This window comes from Cyprinodon tularosa, unplaced genomic scaffold, assembly GCF_016077235.1.
Source record: "Cyprinodon tularosa strain WSP-4 unplaced genomic scaffold, ASM1607723v1 ctg232, whole genome shotgun sequence".
Taxonomy (NCBI): domain Eukaryota; kingdom Metazoa; phylum Chordata; class Actinopteri; order Cyprinodontiformes; family Cyprinodontidae; genus Cyprinodon; species Cyprinodon tularosa.
In genome coordinates, this window is record NW_024038870.1 from 939822 (window position 1) to 961683 (window position 21862).

The 21862-nt window shown below is 40.9% G+C and overlaps 1 protein-coding gene across 3 annotated transcripts in view; it reads left to right on the top strand.

Moving 5' to 3' along the window:
- Nucleotides 1-21862, top strand: part of wwp2 (WW domain containing E3 ubiquitin protein ligase 2) — an 80676-nt gene that overhangs the window by 12990 nt on the left and 45824 nt on the right. For all 3 annotated transcript variants that reach the window (XM_038286919.1, XM_038286921.1, XM_038286920.1), the window contains exons 3-6: nt 5501-5657; nt 5924-6045; nt 9793-9930; nt 21180-21258. In XM_038286919.1, coding sequence (XP_038142847.1) covers nt 5501-5657; nt 5924-6045; nt 9793-9930; nt 21180-21258 — 496 coding nt within the window. The remainder of the gene's footprint in view (nt 1-5500; nt 5658-5923; nt 6046-9792; nt 9931-21179; nt 21259-21862) is intronic.

The following is a 21862-nucleotide window of genomic DNA, read 5'->3' on the forward strand; positions in this document are numbered from 1 at the left end:
CGGAACCAGAAAATACGTGGAATAAAAGCCCCCTGGATCCAGCAGGGGGTCCACAGGCACTATAGCACCCTTGGCCAGCAAGGTGCAGATTTCTTGGTTCAGTGCCTGTGCCTTCACCGGGTCGTGGATCACAGTCATCCTGACCCGGCCAGGGATAGGTGGCCGGCGGCGGAATTGAAGACGGTACCCCCGGGACAGGGTGGACAACACCCACAAGTCCGGGGTGTGGGCAGCCCAGAAGCTGAGCTGTCCCGGGGAAAAATAACCGACCGCCGGCCCTAAGGCATCATCTGCGGGTCCCCCGGCCCTTTGAAGGCCCGGGAGGACGCCGGCCAGACTGCGCGGCTCGAAAGGGATGAAAGGACCTCGTCCCAGCCTGGTCTCGAGCTCTGTTCCTCCGATCTAGAGCAGGTCCCCGGACCGATCTCTGACCTGGTAACAGACCCTGGGGCTCAGTGGGAGAAGGAGAAGGCACTAAGGACCTCCGTGAAGGACCCGCAGCTGCCCAGGTGCTTACTGGCTGGCGATCACGTCTGTGAAGCCCTGCCAGCTGTTGCCTCGTTCTAGAGGCCTGAGCCGTACGGTCCAAGGCGTCCAGTGCCGCTGAACCAAAAAGCTCCCCCGGGACCACAGGCAGGGCCCGGAGGGTCCTCCTACAAGGCTCAGTTAGTGGTGACTGCGCCAACCAGACCTGGCGGCGAGCATGAACCAGTGTGGAGAGTGTGCGTCCAAGTTCCCTCGTCATAAGAGCAAAGGCCTGCAGAGATGCATCAACCAGGCCTTGCGTGGCATGATCCAGCGGAACAGATTCCAAGGAGGAAGACAGGGCCAGCATAAGATGGGAGAGAGAGTTCCCAATCCGGCCCATGCGGGCCCCAGAGTCATAGGCCTTACAGAGAAGGTCGTCGGTAATACGGCACTGAGGACGCGGACAACGGGCATTGGGCCGCAAGGCCTCATCAGGCGGGATTATAAGAGAGGCAATGCCCGGTTCCACCGCTGGCATCTGCCCCAAGCCAACCTTGGGTGCCTCCTGCATAGCTGCCAGGACCCTGCCATCCGTCGTCAGACGTGAAAACGCCTTGGTGTCTGACCAGCAAGCATGCAGTTCCCGCACATACTCCGCCGAGGGAGGAACCACAAAGGCAGTCTCTGACCTACTGCGCCTAAAGAAGGCGCTGGAAGCCGCAGGCTGGGCCTGAGGAACACTAATCTGTAAACGGGCAAGAGCCGTTCGAATAGCGGATGTCACAGACTCCCCCGTATCCTCCTGGGAGGCAATGGAGTCCGACCCAGAGGCCCCGGAGCCCAGCTCCGGAAGGTCCTCACAGAAATGGGTGCCAGAGGCCGCCACAGAAACAGCATCGTCGTCATTGACTGACGTTTCATCCTGCTCGGTAGGGAGAGCCGTGCCGCGATCACCAGCAATCTGAAAGGACTGGAGGAGGGCTTTCATTTGGGCCAGCTCAGTAGTGAGATGATCCACTCTGGTGGACAACCTCCCTGCATCGGTCCGTCTAGCACGCTTCGTCGGTACCGAAGGTGCAGCCACAGTAGATCGTTTGCACACCGCTTTCTCCATCGGCAAACGAGCACGCGGCGAAGCGCTCGCCCAGTCGGTAGGCTGCTCCAGTGCAGCCAACCGATCCAGTCTGACCGACCGGGGCATGACGCGACAGTTGGGGCAAGCGTCATCTGACAGCGCCTCCCGGAGATGTTCCACACCGAGGCAGGAGGGACACAAGTCATGCCCGTCATCCGGCTGAAGTGGAGCCAGACAGGTCGAGCAACATAAATTATCCAGCATCATACTGCTGAAAGGCGTGATCAGCCTGCTACCAAGGACAAGTCAACACGAGCAGGAAACGCTACTGGCGACTCGTTGTAGGAAAACCCCCGCAGAGATTCCAAACTCAGCGTGAGCAGAAACGCCACTAGCAAATCGATTATTAACTAAAGATGAACTCAGCACGAGCAGAGACGCCACTGGTGAGTTTAGGCAAACAAACTATAGAAGAACCCAACGCGAGCAGAAACGCTACTGGTGGGCTTAGGCAAACAAACTGAAAACAACTCAGCGCGAGCAGAAACGCCACTGGTGAGTGTAGATAAACAAACTATAGAAGAACCCAACGCGGGCAGAAACGCTACTGGTGGGCTTAGGCAAACAAACTGAAAACAACTCAGCGCGAGCAGAAACGCCACTGGTGAGTGTAGATAAACAAACTATAGAAGAACCCAACGCGAGCAGAAACGCTACTGGTGGGCTTAGGCAAACAAACTGAAAACAACTCAGCGCGAGCAGAAACGCTACCGTGAGTCAAAAGAGCCACAAAATTAACGTGGCAAATCAAAGCGAACAGTAAACTACTGCTGAGAAAAGAACGAAAACTTACCAGTCACCGCAGATCTGGTAAGGTGAAAGCAGCTTGTGCAGCCCCTGGAGGGCGAGACTTACCCGCAGCTCCGACCAAACCCGGTCACGGGGCTACCAGCAACAAGCAGCCAGGAAACTAGTGGTATACACAGAAGCAACCAGCTTCACACGACCACACTCCGGTACTCAACACACCTGCGCGCGAGAAGAACAAAAGGGATTGATTGCCGGGTGCCACGTGACTATATAGAGTCACGTGGGTCCCCGGCAGGTCACAGCTGACTTTGTTGTCATTAATACTCGACCTGCGCATGCGCAAGAATGATCATTCAGTGCTTGAAGCACCACCTCTGGCGGTCAGTAGGGATGAAATAGAACTCCACATAATGAAGACTTTTTAAAAAGGTTCTTTTGTATATGAAATGTTTACATTTGGTTTTAACTAAAAAAGATAAATAAATTAATAATTATTTTTTTTTTATTTAGTTGCAAAGTGTTTCTTCACCCCAGCATCTTACAGCCAGAGTGGTCGGTGAATCTCTGCAGAATTAAAACCTGCTTTTCAAAAACAAAAAGCAGTTTATTTGCTCGACACATTCATTTTTTTGTAGTTGATTGTATGCACAGAGGGCTGACCAGTGGAACAGAGGGTAGCACTGCTGCCTTGTAGCAAGAAGGTTCCGGGTTTGATTCCCATCTGCATGGAGTTTGTACGTTACCCCTGTGCATGTGTGGGTTCTCTCCAGGTACTCTGGCATCCTCCCACAGTCCAAAAACATCACTGTTAGGTTAATTGGCTTCTCTAAATGCTCCTTAGGTGTGAGGGAATGGTTGTTTGTCTCTGTGTTGCCCTGCGATGGACTGGTGACCTGTCCAGAGTGTACCCCGCCTTTTGCCCCTTAGACAGCTGGAGATAGGCTTGGGATAAGCGTATCAAAAAATGGATGGATGCATGTATGCCATCCATCTTTTGAAAACCAAAAGCTGACTTTCGCTTACTTAATGTTCAAATATTAAACTTTAGGTATGAGGTTCATAAACATTTTGAATGGAGTAAGCCCTCTGCAGCTGTTTAGTAATTAAAACGATCCTGGTATATGCTTAGATTTAGCTAAAGATGCTTCAGCGCAGACTCTCAGCCAGTAATTACCTACAGTTTACCTTCGGTGGAGCTGCTCTATTGAAAGAGGAGCGTTAATTGTTTCTTTTTTCTCCAACTTCCTCCTTCATTACTGTTTTCCACAGTGAGTCATATTTTGTTTTGCCAGAGCTCAGGCATTATCAACATGTCTCAGCCAGAGTAGATCTGCTCACCTCTCGTCTGTGATTATTTATTTGTCATGAGCCGTTTGCAGGTTTCTCAGCATTCTGGCCTGTTGGGGTAAAACGCTTCTGAACTTGTAGGACTGAAGCAAGCCCTGACAAGACTCTCAGAACATGTAATAAAATTCAAACCATCACCAGAGCTCTCTGTATCTCTGAAAATTTGTTAAATTCACAGAATGCACAAAGTGTTAAAATCAAAACATATCAACTACGATTTTGTTGGAGAGAGAGGATTAATAGAAGTTCTTGGTATTTATTTCGGTTTGTGTTCGTCATCTGAGAACATTGTGATCATTGCATTACTTCCTCAAGATGCCACAGATTGCTGCAGAGACCTGTTAATCTTGGTCAGGTTTGTGACGACAGAGACACGCCTGAACACAGGTCAGAAACCTTTACAACCAGAAGAGGCGTTTTACTGTTCAGTCCCTCTAAATAAAATGAGTTTGGAGCCACAAATGTAGCATGATTGATTGAAACAACTTATTTTTATTATATATATGCTGTAGATTTGTTACTGTTACTACGCAATTTTTGTTTTTGTGGGGTTTTAGACTTAGATTTATTTTGTCATTTTGTTTACAAAAGTGTAAACAAAAAGACATTTTATTTTGAACAGCTCTCTAGACAATTTCATTTTTTTAAAGTGCAGCCTTGATGAGATAAGTAGAAGTGATTAATAAACAAAAAAACCTTTGTTATATTAAGTCACTATATCTAGTTATGGAGTGCGCCTCATTCATTTAACTTTAATAGATATGTTTTTATTGGGCAGTTTTATTAAAAATTAAGACAAAAAGACAGATCTTTTACAACCCAGTGACAAAAAAAGAATTTTCCTCAAAGTATGTTGTTCTTTGTGGAAATATTGTGCAAAATTATCTGTTTAACTTGCTTACTTTAAATATTGTTTAATTCTTAAGCATTTCTGGTCAGTTATTTACAGACCCAGTAAAGGTTGCAAAGGTTACAGACCCCTGATCTAGAACCAAAGGTTGGTAGTACAACTACTTACATTTACTCAGTTATATTTACTTGAGTAACTTTTTTTAACCAACTGTACCTTCATGAGAAGTTGTGCTGATCCTTTTTTTTGGCCACTAGAGGGCAATGTTTGTATTCTGGCATGTCCTTCCAGCTCATTCTGCATCTGATGTGCCACACAGTTCATAAGTAAATTATTGGAAGTAGTTCAAGTAAAGATCTTAAAGCATTTTTTAGTTTCATATATGACCTTATTGGGTTTTTTGATTTGAATGTAAAGCAATTTCTTTATTAAAAAGGAAAGACAAGCAATTTATGATTTAAAAACAAAATTCATGTTAAAAATGCATTTTTAAGATGCTCATGTATTTACTATGGAATTATGATTAAGCTTTTAACTTTTTTTACAGTCTTGAAATCAAAGAATAAAATCTCAGTTCTGTGAAAGGTTCTATTTCTTGAGATTGTGGCATCTTTTATCCTTAAACATACATTTAGGGCCGGACGATTGATGGAAGGAAGCTGGAATGTTTGCAGCAAACAGGCTCTTACTAATTCCATTGAAAAAAGTTTTGCAAGTCAAATCTTTCATTGAAAAGCCTCTACCTTTATACGGGAAAGTAACCGAACCAAACCGTGCTCAGAAAAACAGCAACAATTACATTTTTAAAGAACTGGTTAAGCTGTGCTAAATTTGTGGTATTTTTTTAATAATGCATTTTGTGAAAACCTTTAAATTAAATAAGAAAAGGGATCTTCTCTCTTTAGATGGTGTTCTCCTTTGCAGCTTAAACGTTGTTTGTTTGTACGCAGTGGTGTCAGCAAAGCCCCAGTCTCCAAAGCTGCCGAACCGTCACTCTCGGCTCAGCTCCTTCGTCGAGGTGACTGCCGACGGGCTGACCAGTGAAACCAAAAAAACAGGCAAACGCACCGGGCACCTGGAGCTGCAGTGGAATGAAGACCTCACCCTGTGAGACAAACCCTCATAGATTCACACTGATTTTATCAAAGCCAGAATTTTCTTCTTCATAATGCATTGCAAGCTTTATGCACTCTTCATGGAAGAATTTTTTTTTTTAACTTTAAATAAAATCTCCTTTTTTGTGCGTAAACTGAACTTTCTTCAGCTCAATTAAAGAGTTGATATGAACTTGTACTTGATGTCATTTTAGAAATCAGATAAACTGTAAATGGTCTAAGTGTTATCACCTTGACACGTTGTCCTGTGTGCTGCAGTAATGTGACGCCTGAAAGCCATCTGGATCTGAAGCTGTGGAGCTGCCATACCTTAAGAAAGGAGCTTCTGGGCAGCGCTACCATAGACCTTCTGGATACACTGCGCACACATGATGGCAAAAGTAAGAACATGCAGAAAAAAAAGCATTCTGTATAGTTTCGGTCAAATATACCCTCCCTTCATTTCTGCATTACCTACCTTGTACTTACATTTGAGTTTTCAGGGTTTAATGAATTAGCAAATACTGATCCGATTTTAATTCATTGCAAACATAGAATACAGATATTGAGGAGTGTAACGAGATAAAGAAAAAACAACAACATGGAGAACACATTTTATTCATAAAAATCTTCTTCTGGCTACATCTGCTACCCTGGAGAAAAAACATCTTAACTGAAGCTTCATAAAAGCTTTACTCCAACATCGCAATCCTTTGGTTTAATCATTTTGGCTTCAATAAAACCAAACGTGAGCAGATATATCATTGACACAGAGCAAAGTGACGGTTGAGGCCTCCCAGAGGGGCACGAGATACAAATAGAGGAGTCATGAGCTGGTTTTCACGATCATTGATATGTGATCCCTGAGATAAACGGAGGGCCAAAATATAAGATTAAATATATAAATGTGACTGTCTCTTAAAATGAATAAATTCACCATGGAATGAATAGATCTAACATGGATTATTTGTCTAATGCATGACTCAAATATCAGTTGTAAAATGGACACATTAAATTATCCAAAATGCTTTTAAAATGATAATTATATAATAAAAAGTCATTAAAAAATTAGAAATAAATATAATTAATTCATTTTATATGTGTAAATAAATGTGGGGTCAAGTAATTGTATGCATTTTAAGGTGGGAATTAAAGTTCTGTTGCATGTCTATGGATAAATATTTATATTTTTACATCAGTATTGTTTACATCAATACTTTGTCAATTGTTAATTCTTTGGCCTTAATCTGCTACTTAATCTGATCCAAGATGAAATAGGGGGAAAGTTTAAAAATCTTTATTTACCAGGTTAAAAACTCATCGGAATAAAATCTCTCTTTCAAGAGTGACCTGCGTGACAGCACATCATACATACAATAAGTACCGGTAATAAAAATAGTGCCTTTTACAGGATCTGAAGAAACCATAACGTTAGCATTTTCGTTCTTTTTATTGCCGGATAAAGCACAATAAAAAACAGTTTACAATAGTAAACTGGTTTCAGGATGAAGTCGAAAGTAATTTAAGATCTGGGGACACGCTACGGGTTATTTTTAGATCATTGAACTGTCAACCAAAGATGTTCTGGCATTTATTTTTAAAAAGTCAACTTGTGAGTGGAAAGTAAAAAGTAACCCCCAATCTACCCGTCATCCAGCTCAGCTGTGTTGCTAAGCCTAGAGGAGCTCTAAGTAGCGTAAGCAGATTGTTCCATTAAAGCCAGTGATAAACGTCAGACCAAAACAGCTCATCCAATGATTTTTACAAAAGTTCAAATGACTGTTTTCCTTTGATAAATACACTCAGTGCAGAAAATATATAATTATTGCTTATTTAATATTAAATTGATAAGTTTGGATTACCTAAGTTAAAGCAGAACTGTGCAACTATGAACCCAAATATTAGCTTTATTAAATATTAGACGGTTTTTATGGTCAGTACACACCACACTTGTCACTGAATGAGTCATGTGAGCCAGATTTGTGGTTCTCTGATGGAGAATATAATCTAGAGGGATGGATATGGCCTTAAATTAAGGAGGAACTCCATAACTTCTCAATCTGCTGGTCCAAAGTTGTCTGCAGTTAGTTTTCAAATCACAGAGGGAGGCTGGTTTATTTTGTTGCCATTTGTTTTCAAGGGCATTATCTGGAATTTACAAGTATAGCGCCCCTAGTGGTGAAAGTTGCACAGTGGTTCTTTAAAGGAAATGTCCGGTCAGCAAGGAATAACCAATGGGTCATCATCTATACCTAAAACTAAGACGATTGCGGTGATTAAATTAATTTAGCATTAATCAGTAAAAAAATACAAACAATATTTTTCATAGCGATCACAGAGCCTGGGAACGGCCATTTTTGCCCAAATATAGTAACACCTCCCTCCTGACATCTTCCGGCAGTGACTTCATGGTGCGGTAAGCCCAGTGCCATTCTTCCTGCTTTACAAGCAACATCAATGGGAACTACTTGACTAACCTGCAATCAAAACCATCATTTAAGATTTTTAGAGGACTTCACCACTGAAATTCACGAGAGCTATAGTTAAACCGACAATGCCCACGTGCATGGCAGTTGGATGTTGTAATACATCAGGTAAAAGTGTGGGGGGGGATGAAGTTATTTCACCTTTTCAATTCATGATCCACCACGGGTTCGTCGTTGGATTGCCAACTTCAAGAGGGAGGATTTACCATTGAATTTCTGGCCAGAGAAAAAACAAGTCATTAATCCATTAATCTCTAATTAATCTAATCTCTTCACTGGTTGTCACGCATTGGGACTTACTCAACAGCCGATACCGCACTGTGACGTCACAAACTGGCAGGTGGCAGTAGTGTTCTATGACAAACATGGATGTCTCCAGTAAAGCACATTCAAATGAAAATTACTCTTAATCTCTTAATTAAAACACTTATTTATTGAACAGTATGTAATAATCTCAAACTCAAAGTACTTTCAGAAGCTTATATTCTGAATGTGACCGGATGTTTAATAAACATTACCCAGATATCAATCTTCCGTATGCAACTAATAATTGCCATATTTATAAACATGCTCTTGAACTGTTCGGGTTTCGAAGTAAAATTGGTGATTTATTTTGAAAATCCGGAGGCTGGGATTTTTCCATTTCCTGTTGAAGCAATGTGATTGCTGTATTGACTGCTGCATTGGGAGACGAATCAAATTAGAAAGTTGCCATACAGAGGCTGTGTATATGCTCTCATTTAGTATAATGGCTGCAGAATTACTGCAGAGATCACAGCTGAGCGGAGCACAGCCTCAAGCTGTGTAAATTGGGGATAACTCACCTTGTCACTGCAGCATATTTTAGATCTAACGGCTTTCATTCCAACACTCAGACACAGTGAGTGTGGATGTCGTACAGAACCGAATACTTAGCTAAATACACCTTTTTTTCATCACATGAAACTCAGGTTAAACCAGAAAAATAAGAAACCATTTTGGAGCATCTTTAACCTTTGTAAATTTAGCTGATTTGATTTCAGTAAAAGACTTGAGTAACATTTGACTCTAATCCTTAAAAGTTTGCATTTGATACTTTTGTTTATTATCTTGGAGGGTTTTAACCTTCTTAACCCAACATGTTTAATCAGTCTCCCTTTGTCCAGTTGTTTGATGCAGTCCCTCATAAAAAGAGTGTTACAGGAGGTCTGTTCTGACCCTGATGTTTAAACAGCTACTCACTCTTTCACTTTGGGTTGTATAACTTTCCTCCTGCTGAAATGAGGCACTGTGGTGCTTTAACAAAGATGGATTCTCACTTGTTTGCTTAATTGGCTCCAGGTGATGTTTTTTTTTTCTATTTCCTCTGGGAATGTAGTTCACCTTGCCCAGCTGTTACTGCAGAGCTCTGCAGCTGGAACCAGCCTAGGCTGAGGTGGCCTCACAAGCATAATGTTAACTGCTGTTAAAGGCAGTAATTATCTATCTGTATGCATACACTCCACCTCCATGAAAGGAGACAATGCCTCAAGCCTGAGTGAGTTCTCTGTGTTTTCCCATTTTAAAGCAGCAACGAGGGATGTCCTATTCCACCCTTCCACCTCCTCTCACTTTATACCACCTTTTTTCCCTCTTTTACCGCAACTCTCTCCTCTTCTAATCGCTCATCCTTTCTTCCTATAGTGGAGAACGTCCAGCTGAGTCTGGTGCTGCAGACGGAGAACAAAGGCTCGGTTGTGGCAGGAGGGGAGCTCAACGTCTGTCTGGACGGCATGGTTGTTGATCTGGGCTCTCTGCCCAATGGCAGCACAGCGGCAGACAGTAAGCCCTGCATTTTAACACACACCCACACACACTCCCCCAGCCTCATTTAGTTAGGAAGGTGTGGGTAGGGACAGGAATGAAAGGAGGAACACCACAGACATGTAGCTCAGGCTGGTTATCATCATGTTTTATGTATTTTAGTGAATAAGTTTGGGATAAAAAAAAACACACATTTAATGAATGAATTCAGATAACTAATGTTTTAGATTTCGAAGACCAAGGAAATTCCTACGATACAGCTGCCACTCTTTTATATGAACTGGTGCTCTGTTTACCCACATTCAAGCAGCTTGATTCAGCAGAATAGACCAAAGCTATGAAACCATTTCTCCTCTTCCTAATTGATCCCTTCCTCTTTTTCTTAACATTTAGCAATTCTGCATCAGAAACCACACAAACCTGTAGTAAATATAAATGTTAAGACTCTGGTATCTGTTTTACCACCTTTCCCCATACTTTAGTCAATTTTTGACTAAAAAAACTGATGTTTAAGCATTTTGTACGAAATCCGGGTCCTCGATAACAGATCAAGATCCTGGATTGAAACGATTGAAATGAGCTTTCTCCAGCGGGTGGCTGGGCTCTCCCTCAGAGATGGGGCAGGAGCTCAGTCACCAGTGAGAGACTCATAGAGCTGCCTCTCCTCCACATCCAGAGGAGTCAGCTGAGGTGGCTCAGGTGACTTTATCAGATGCCCCCATGACGCCTCCCTTTGGAGGTGTTCCAGGATCGTCCCACCAGGAGGAGGCCAAGGGGACGACCCAGGACACAATGGAGGGAAACTGTTTCTCAGGTGGACTGGGAGACAGTCCAGGGTCGTCAGGAATCTAAAAACACCTCCTCCACCAGTGCGAGTATTTGTCAGACTTTTAAATCATTGAATACTATAAAGCACTGTGTGAAAGGCTAAATGTATAGTGGAGAATGTTCTTATTCTGGGTGGATAATCAAAATAAGTGGTCCTCCTAATTGTCAATCATTCCGTAGATATGTTTACATAAGGCTGTCCCCATTTTCACTTACCGATAATGAGTGACAAAAATTGCAGATCTTCTCTTGTAAAGTAAGCTTGTATGAGCGATTCAAACAGCAACATTTAAACAGAGCGTGCACGAAGAGAAATGGGCTTGTGCACGCTCTCGCATGCGTTTAATAGACGGTCATTCTCGGGAGCAGGTACAGGGTTGTGCATGTGCTTTTTTTTAAGTGAAGAGGGCGGGTCTTTTCAAAAAATGTGAGAAAATCCTCCACTATACCTTTAAGTGTGATTAAAAATCTTCAAAAATGCTAAATGTTTTAATTCAACTTAACTGGAGATATTTCTTATCTCTATATGCAGGTCATATAAGTGTCCTATATAGAAATGGTTATTTTTCTAGTGTCAAACAGCAACATTTACCTAAGGAAGGCTGCATTATTAGGCTACATCCTTCAACAAATCTGCCTTTGTCATGAATTTTATTCATTTTAGTCTATGTCTCCTTAATCTGTTCGGTGGAACATGAAGTAGTAGTATTTATAGTAGTGATATTCGTTTAAAAGGCTTTCAGACACCCGTTTAAAGGGATACGTATATGCAATAGGGTATGCAGCTTTCATTTTCTTTGAAAATCAAATTTTCTTTCATGCTCTTTCAAATATATATATTTTTAAACGAAGTTAGATTTCCTGAAGTTTTAATCTCAAAAAAGGTGTCACCCACGCTTGTCTCTCATAGCATCTCTGGTCTGAAAAATTCATGTTTGACTGGATGTTTTATGTTTAACCTCTAGACAGAACAGCACAGTCCTGGTTATTGTGTCCTGTTTGTAATTTTGTTGAACCTTGTAAAATTTACGTAGTCGACATAAGTAGACGGTTTGCTTGCAGAGACTTAGTCTGCAGCTTAAGTTTCTCCGCTGCAGACTCACACCTGCCAACAGTTAAGGTTGGCCTATATGTGTGTTTATCCATTTCAGCAAAGCCTGGGTTTTAGTGAAGAGTTTGGTTGAAGTTTAAATTGCATGTCAGGAGTTCTTCTGCTGTGCCAACAACAACATGTCAAGTATACTGTTAGACCTAAAGGAACTTGATACCGACAGAATATACTGACTGTGTTCAGCAGCAGTATTTCTTCCACAGAGCTTTAAGATCAGCCTGAGAGAACACTTGATCTCCACATTAATGTGCTCTTCCTGCACCAATTGCTCCTAGGAGGAGAGTTTTCAAAGGCCTCACATTCAATCAACAGCATTTTCCCCTTCCAGGTACTGCACTAACATTTTACCTTCCTCTCTGGTTTTGGAAGCAGACTAAGAGTCTTTTTTTTTTTTTACTAATACGCTGTTCTCTAACCGCTCCCTCTACCTCAGCCAAGTCCATGCAGCACACACAGCTTTTTATTTAGCGGTACACAGAGACCGCAGTGTGTCCTGCTAAATGAACACAGGAACAGCAGTCAGGGTCTGCCATGAACACATGAACGTGTCTCCTTGTGAGTGTTTAGTTGTGAGGTTAAATGAAGCAAACCTGTGCATTTTTGTTTGTGTTTGCTCGCTGCTGCACCACAGGGGCGGCGAGGTGGGAAAAAAAATCTAAAAACATCGGATACAGAGGCTTTTATTGAGGTTTTATGGATGCGTTAAGGAATAAATTGGGAAAGGATCATCATGTGGCAGTTTTTGATGTCAAGTTTTTGTACTGGAGATGGCAACCATGTGGAATTTAGTTCTGCTAGCTAAAATAGAGAAGGTGTTCTGAGGTCAGTGAAACTAAAAGTTTAAGGAAAAAAGCTACGGTTTTTAATCTTTCCCAGATTTCAGAAGTGGAGGGCAATACGTTCTCTGTTGTTACTCCTTGTGTTGTGCTATTAAATAAAAGCAAGACATTTCTCACTGAAATCCCAATGATTTATTTGCTCTCTAAGCTTTACAAACTCCCAGACAAACAATCCACAAATCTGGTTTGCAAAATTGACTTTAGGAGCACCGCCATTACTATTCCCATGCATGCCTTTTGCTGTCAAAGTCAAATCAACAGTGGGTCTTGGTAACCTCGGAGAGATGTTGTCTGGTTTTTTGGTTGTTGTTTTTTTTTGGATTACGGGATTCTGCTGAATGAAATGTGGTCAGTGTAAGTCCAAGTCAGAAACGACGGTTCTCAACGCGTAAAAAGGTTGGCTGCTCCCCGCTGGTCTGAGCTCAGTGTCCACCTCAGTCAGAGCTGTTTAGTGTTTCTATAGTGGTCTTGTAGATAACTAGCGTATGTGAGCGTTATAGGGTCCTTGGATTTGATAAACAGTTAAACAACTGAACCTCTCTTCTGACGTTCAGACTCATGCTTTTCTGTTGAATTTTGTGATTAAAAGAGTAAATAAAATTATTCTCACTATTCTTTCATTAGCTGTATGTTCCTATCACTTTCTGCACACTTTAGAACCTCACTCACTAAATTAATCACAACCCTGGAAGATTTTAATTTCAAATATCTGTTTCTGATCAGAACAGAAAATGAAATACATTTTAATTAAAAATAAGAAATACTCCTTTTACTAATGTATGGAGAATAATTTTATTTGCCATTACAGTGATTAACCCTGTCCTGTAATTGCAGATAAGCAGAGGGTTTCTATTATTTTTGAGAAAATAATTTTGGTGATAAACTTCAAGTCTTTGAGGCTGGAAGGCTCTTTGCCATAACCCTAGATGTTGTCTTCCTCTACAGATTCCCTCTGAGGACTCAGTCTGGGCCATTCCAACGGACATTTTGGTTTTAGACAGAAATTGAACTATGGCTCTAAATCAGTAAATTTTTTATTTTTTTTTTTACTTACTTTGTATTATTTGTTTGCATCAGGGGGAGAATAAGGCCTTTCAGTAGGTTGGATAAATTGCTGGCATGTTGGACAGAGAGCATCCATGACCTGTAACCTAGGTGACCTGAACTCAAGGGATGGATGGATTGTTGTCTTTTGATGTTTTTGCAGCAGAAAACCTTGTTAAAGTGCTAACACTAACGTTAGTTCATGTTTTGTCAGATCTGTTTTTTTGTTGAAGAGTAAAAAGAAACATCTCTGAGCAATTTCAGCTCTTTATGTTTAAAGCAAGGCCATTATTTAAACCTAATCAGATACTTTAAAGCAAATCTGTCTCTAGATCAGCCTTATTCATCCATCTTCAGGTTTAATTCTCAAATGCCAAACTTTTTTTTTCTTTAAAAAAGGAAACCCTGACCCCTGAAGTAAGGAAACTCCCATTGTAAGAAGCTGTCAGAAAGAAGTTCAGCAAAGCTGCGGCTGTGGTTCCAGCGTGTGTGCAGGTCAAAGGTTACCATTTAATGAACAAAACCCTCCCTTTTTCCAGTTTCCTTTTTACGTCCTGTTATTTGGAGTCCCTCCACAGGCATAATCACAGACATCAGGAGCGCCTTTGTCTAATTTGTTTCTGAGAATTGCGTAATTGAACCTTATTGCTTGCAGCTCTGAAGCACAATTGCCTCCTGTGATCCTGAAGCTTTGTGCAGGGGGATGGAGTGGGTTCTTTCCCCGACTTGCAGGGTTGGGGATGACAGAGGTCATGAATACATGTGTGTGTGTTTGTGTGTACCTATGGTGGTGTGATGGTTTTAGTGCAAACAAAGAGATTAGGAGTTATGGTTATGTCTATGCTTTAAGATTTTGTAGATTCAGACATGAAAATGCATTGCGTTTACTGAGGTGTGTTTGTGTTTCTGACCTATGGGGCCGGGGCGAATATAAGTTTATAAAGGTAGGAGTGTGTTGCCTTCTGCTGGCGTGAAGGCGCTCTGTGTTCCTGCTTTGAACGTTGCTCTGTTGGTTACCAAATGTTCCTTATTTTTTTTGTGGCAGCGTCTCTGAGGCACACCAACGAACGTATGCACGTGGCGGCCCTTCTAAACAAATGCCTACATTCAAAGATGGTGAGAAACAGAATCCAGAGCAGAGAGTTTAAAAGCTCCGGAAATATTGGCTAACTTTGTGAATGCATGACTGTCACTTATTCAGACCTCCTTTTCCACAGAACTTAGGCACAGGCAGACTATGAGTAACAGTAATTATCCTCCCCTATATTGCATCAAGCTCTTTGACTCAGTATGATAAACCTCCCAGTAATTTACATATAGATGAGTGGATAAAAAGAAAGGTTGTGTAAAAAAGTTCTTGAAAGTTTTTTTTTTTTTTTTTATCTGGTATTGACCCTCATAACCAGTACTTTTACATAGTAGACACCTGTGGGCAATGGGTTTTAATTCCTCTTAATTTTTTTTTTTTTTTCTACCTGGATCATTGAGATCCGTCTAATCAAAATCAACATACAACAAACAGACAAACAAAGAAAACGAATTTAATATAGTTCTGTTGATCATTAAAAGGTCATGCTGTTTCACTTAGCTTGATTTTTATTTTGTATTTGTATATTTAATATGTGGTTCTTGGTAAAGTGACTTTGGAAAAGTATCTTTATTGGTTATAAGTTGCCTATAATGTAAATGACTTGCTACAAAACAATAGAGCAGGGCATCTGTAGTGGTTTATAATTGCAGCTAAAGCTCCATACAAAGTGACACAATGGTAACGGCTGCATGAAAAAGCCTTTCTGGAATTATTTCCAAAAAAACTTCAACCCTGAAGTATGAGTTTATATTATGTTATATATAGATTTAAACACATCTTGGTTACATTTTCTTTGCCTCTCCTTTTCTATTGGAAAATAATAGAGCGTCTAGAGGATCAGTGATTAGGAATCTCTGTTATGTTTTTCTCAAAGGGCCCTGGGAACTTAAGCTTACTATATGGAAAACCTAATATGGAAAATCTACTAAAAAAGCTTTAAATAAAAAATGAAAGTACTGCACTTATATTTATAAAAGGAGAAGGCTACGAGTAAAAGTCCTTCTAGCCAGTAGGTGGCACACTAATGCTTGCCTGCTCTCGTTCTATTCTTCCATTATACTATTTGCCAGCGCTTTGCCAGCTCCATCAATGCTAACCCTACTTACCAATAGCAAACGTTTAATTTGCATGTCCAGAAGTGGCAACGAAGACTTCTGACTCCCTGCGCCTCTTCAAACCAACGCTGCATAACTTTTCTTACTTCATAAAATATTTTCAGAACTTTTGTTATACGTCGACTTACAACTAGTTGAATGACACCTCTGTGTTGGCCTAAAAGGATCTGTATCGCTTTCACCGGCACTAGGCAACTTTGAGGAGGGTAGTACCCTGCCACACAAAACTACAAATGTGCAGACTGCTTTACAGCATATGTAAAGAATCCCCACTTTTCTCATTCGCTGTAAAAACTGAAGTCGATGCAACAAAATTTCCCTTAGAGGCTATTTCATGCAGCGGTTCCCTGTTTATTCGTTCAAATTGTGCTGGGTTGATATCCAGGCAATGCTGCACTTTCCTGTTGGCCTCTATACTTTTGTTTAGTGGGAAATTAGAAAACATCCATCTTCTCCGCTTAGTCCTTGCAGCCCATTAGAAAACATAGCATTATATTGATCTGTTTCAAGGTACTTGTGAGTACATCAGTTGCTGACTAGTCTGATGAGTTGGTTGGCGGTGCAGGAATACAGTGCAAAACCAAGGTTAAATGTTTCTTATTTTCAACATCGTCATATGACATTTTCACCATTCATAAACTCATCGCTATTCATCTTCATCACAAAGCCACTGGAAAAAGAAAAGTAATTCTGTCCAACTGTAGGCGATCGGGAGATCAGGATTTGACCACACTATGAGCTGGTCCTCATGGGAAATGCTCTTCCTTCAGGAAACGATACAGCTTTTGTTTTCTGGGGGAGCCAAAATTGACCAAAACTGAAACTTCTTTAGCACTGCTTTAAGTGGACATCCTCTCTTAAAAACTTGACCGATGTTCACCTTCTTTTTGCGTCATTTTGGTCTGCTTACAAAATGAAAATAATAACAAAAAGATCAAAATAAAATATTCATTTACAATGTAAGTTTCAATAAAATTAGAAAATATTGTCTGCACCACTCGATATGTCCCTCTGACCAATGCATGTCCCTCTGACCAAAGCATGTCTCTCTGACCAAAGCATGTCCCTCTGACCAAATGAAGTCCGTCTGACCAAAGGATGTCCGTCTGACCAAAATATGTCCGTCTGACCAAAGGAAATCCCACTGACCAAAGGATGTCCCTCTGACCAAATGATATGCCTCTGACCAAAGGATGTCCCTCTGACCAAATTATATGCCACTGACATCATCAAATGATGTCCCTCTGACCAAATGATATGCCACAGACCAAATGATGTCCCTCTGACCTAAGGATGTCCCCCTGACCAAATGATATGCCACTGACCAAATGATGTCCCTCTGACCAAATGATGTCCCACTGATCAAAGCATGTCCCACTGACCAATGATCTCCCACTGAACAAAGGATGTCCTTCTGACCTAACCATGTCCCACTGACCAAATGATCTTCACCTGAACAAAGGATGTCCCACTGAACAAAGCATCTCCCACTGACCAAATGATGTCCCATTGACCAAATCATATTCCGCTGACCAAAGCATCTCCCACTGACCAAATGATGTCCAATTGACCAAATCATATTCCGCTGACCAAAGGATATCCAGCTGACCAAAGGGTGTCCAAACATGATCTAAAATCCTGTTAAGATTTTATTAGTTCTAAAAACCATTCTTATGAAATAGACATTTCTACTGATTGACAAACAAAGGCCTATCGGATAGTTGTTTTTGCCTGTCTCATTTAAGTAGCTTCAAGTTATACACATATGTGTTTCATATTATACATTTGATTATATAGTGTATTTATATTGCACAAGGAAGAAAGACAGACAGGGGTGTTAAAATGTGGGACAGAACTACTACTCAGTGCTGTCCTAGGTGGTGAAGAAGGACGATGAAGGGCATATGAGGGCGGGGGCCTGGGGTTTAAACTGAGTCCAACAGTCTCATAGCATAAGGAATAAAGGTGTGGAGGATGCTTGCCGTCTTGCTCCACAGACCGTGTAGTTTCTTCCCTGACCTAAGAGGGAAAACGGTTCATGGTTCTGTTGGAGATGTTATTAATGAGCCTCTGGTCATGTAGCATCTGTTTTTCTGCCTCTTATTTGATCAGCAATGACCTGTATACATTTAAATTTACAAATCTTTATTATTTAGAGTGTTAATTTCGTTCAGCAGATAAGCCAAATGTACTAAGAGAGAAAGTATACCAAAATTACTCGGGTTTTGGTGGACTGAGTGTTTTAACAGAGTGTTAAAACATTGCTAGCCCAGATGAAACAGATGCACCAGAAAAAATTGTAAGGTGTGTTAAATTCTGTTATTTTATGGGTATATTCAAGTTTGTTTTTATTATTATTATTCATTCCATCATTATATCTCTACAGATATATTTTTGTATATGTTTTTGGAGAAGTGCAGTTCAGATCTGTCATCATATATTATATAGTAATACATGTTATTCCACAATGAAATCCTAAACTGCACAATTAAAGATTTGTTTTCTTTGCCTCAAGTAAAAAAATAAATACAAAGTTTAATTGTGCCTTTTGCAAAAACTTTACTCAGAAATTAACTTCTATTTACTGTTAGAACTTCCCCTCTGTTCAAGGAGTTTGGTTTTTGGGATCTTTCTGCACTTAAAAACTCTTTAGCTTTTCTAAAGACTCACAGCAGACTAGAAATAAGACCCATGCCACTCTGTGGGGGTGGGGGGGCTGCTCTGTTAGCAGGCTATGACACAATGGTTTCTCCTCAAGACCACTGTTTATTTTTCTGTATGTCCGAAGGGGCTGCACACAAGAAGCTCTTTCATTGCCACAAAACAGAACTGTGTTTCTCTGCGGTCTGTAAGAGCTTAGCTGTTTGCCGTACTTTATATAGCAGGACGTACTGTAGGCGTGCAAACAGGGGCAGCGTTTGAGGCGCTCGTGCCTCCAGTGTGTCATTTGAAGACGGTGGATGTGTGTGCGCAAAGGAGAAAGTGAGTGTTAATGAAAAGCATGTTACAGCCCCGTGGTTTTCAATCACAGTTGGGAACGCAATTCTCACATTCCCTCACACCACCAAAACCACACATGACTATGCTCAGATCAGCGCAGACTGCATGGCACACACGGGGATGAGTGGTCCATGTCAAATCACTAACTTCTCTTCTACTGCCGCATGTCCAAGAGCTGCATTGATTTCATTAATGGGTCTTAGCCTCTCTAAAATGAATGTCTTATGCTTTAGAGCTGAAAGGAGGAGTGTCTGCCTCTGTAATGTTCAAAGAGGCAATAAATCACCTAATGCTAGATTTAAACATCAGAATTTCTTTCTGGTAGCCTCTGCCAGTGTTGTTAGACAGCTTTATTTATTAGGATTTTTCTTTCCTACATTTGAAGTGAATTAGAATAGATGTTTAGATAGATAAGCACCACATCTACAAAGGAGAAATGGCAGGCATTGATGGAGAAGAGGGTGCTAATTAGATTGCCTGTAAGGTGTGTTAGAATATAAATATGCTTGATGTCTGTTTAAGATTAAATTTAATCTCTGTAGATCAGAATTTAAAGTTTGGTGGCTCATGTCTGCAATTTTGAGCTCACAATGTTTTTCTTGAATTCCTTTCAAATTTTTTATTATTTGGAATTTAAAATTGAAATTGCCTGAAGTTTTGGTGCTCCAAGGGCCACTAGGAGGTTGGATAATTACTTGTGGAATTACTTAGGAAGTATCTCATGGTTTGACGAACTGAATGAATCTTCATTGGAGTCTGCGAAGCATAGCATGAGCTGCATTGAGTCACATTTGCATTTATTCTGGAGCATTGTTGCATCTTTCCGCTTTTAATGGCGTCTAGAAGCTGTGGTACGCTTGTTGAGCAATTTTCCAAGATGTAACTATGGTCACATGGTGATCTAAACAGTTGTTAAAATTGCTGTTGTGTACAGAGATTCTTGAACGTTATTGACCTAAAATACATCTTCTTTTTCTACACAATAAAAACTGAAAGCAGCTGCACAATGCTGTGCTGGGGTTTTAGCATTAAGCTATGATAGGATAGCATCTGTAAATCTCGTTAACTATTTCCAGTGAAGAGTTTTAAGCCCGTCATTTTCCAAAGAGTCTGAGAACAAAGGGCTGAAATCATAAAACAGAGAAACTTTGCTGTAATATGTTCAGCTGTCCTGGGGGTTGCTAAAGTGCAACAAATAACAAAAACTTAAGAGCCAACATGGCTTTGTGGAATATTTGTTTAAATAAACTTTTTTTATGTTGTTGTGTTCAACTTACACCTCTAGGAGAGCTCAGATTCTGGACAAGGCTAGCGACAGGGAGTCTTGAGTGGACCATGTATTGGACCTTTACTATCAATGCAGCTGCTTATAGATGTGGCTGAAAGGTCTGCAGTGCCTTTGGTAGTGGTAACCGCCAAACCTGGTGGTGGATGCTAACAATAAAGGATACAATCAAGCTGAAGAAGGAGTCCTATCTAGCCTGATTGGCTTGTTAGACTCCTGAGGCACCTAGCAGGTATCATTGTCCGTACGGTCACAGAGGCAGATGCCTAAGAGAAGTTAAGAGAGTCCATGTAGAAAGAGTATTGGTTAGCCTCAAAGCGATTCTGGCAATTAATCAGTCACCCCCGGAGGCTGTTTTTAGTGGGGAGTTTAGTGGGGAGCTGCTGTCCTTTACTGAAAACATTGCCAGACCATAGACGGAATATTTTGAAGATCTGAATATCTTAGGTGTCTGGATGTTGTACGGATGTTGAAGCCGGAGGGGGTCCACAGTAGTATTGGATCAGTATTTGATCTTTTGGTGTCTGATTGGATCTGAAAAACATGGATCAGTTCATCTAATTTCAAATTGAGTTGTTGTGAATCTTTGATAAGAATGAAAAAGCTCTGGTAAATGCTGGTTAAAGGGAAAATCTATTTAACCAGTATTAATCTAATTACAATTTACATAACCTACTTAATTATCCATTTCTTTTTCTATGCAACTCAGAACCAGATAAGGACTAACTTAGTCTCCAGTTCATCTGTTGCTACTCAGCTTTTGAACATGTTTTTGGTTGTTAGCAAACAGTAGCTTTACATTGTTCATTAATTTTGACAAAAAACAGTAATATCCACTTAAAAGAATTCAAGCTTGCTTTTCTTTTTTTTTTCTCTCTACAGGACTAACACACACTGACTGACTGGAAAATAACTGTGTTGGAACCATAATGATGTGTTGCTGTTTGTCTTGCAGAGATCCTTCAGCCTGACAGAGCCAACCTGAGGAGGACACAGAGTGAGGGGACGCCCACTTCAGTCAGCTCAAACAGCAGGTCAGAACAAACATAAAAACACAGGATCATAGCGCTGCATCCAGCTTAACAGAACTGGCTACAGCAGTGTTTGAAATTTAAAATCTTCATGGAGACACTAACAAATAGCAGGTAGATTAGTTGATATATTAGGAAGAAAAAACATACCGATAGTTTCACATATTCATTTATTTAATTTTGCTTTGTCCATCTGTGGCCATGTTGCACTTGATATTGTTTGGCCTGGGGCATTTTGGACAATACATTATCGACCAATCTATGAAAAATTGTTCACACACTAGTTTTTAGGGGCATGTGTACTTTGCTGGTGAAGATTCTCAGTCATCCAGGTCATAGTCATTCCAAAAAAGTAAAAAAACAAAAAACAACTATCATCTCAATCCTCATCCCCATGCACGGGACCTAATTATCTCACCTGGTCAGCCAGGGCAATAATGCCCGAAACACCCCCTTTCTAGAGGCATGGGACAGTATCTGGTTCTGCAGACTAACAGCGACCTCAACGACTCCCCATTACAATTTTTTTTGGTTCAATTTGCATGTTTTCTAAGCCATTACAAAGCTTTTGTTTGTGCCACTCTATAAACCTGAACTCAAACCCTAC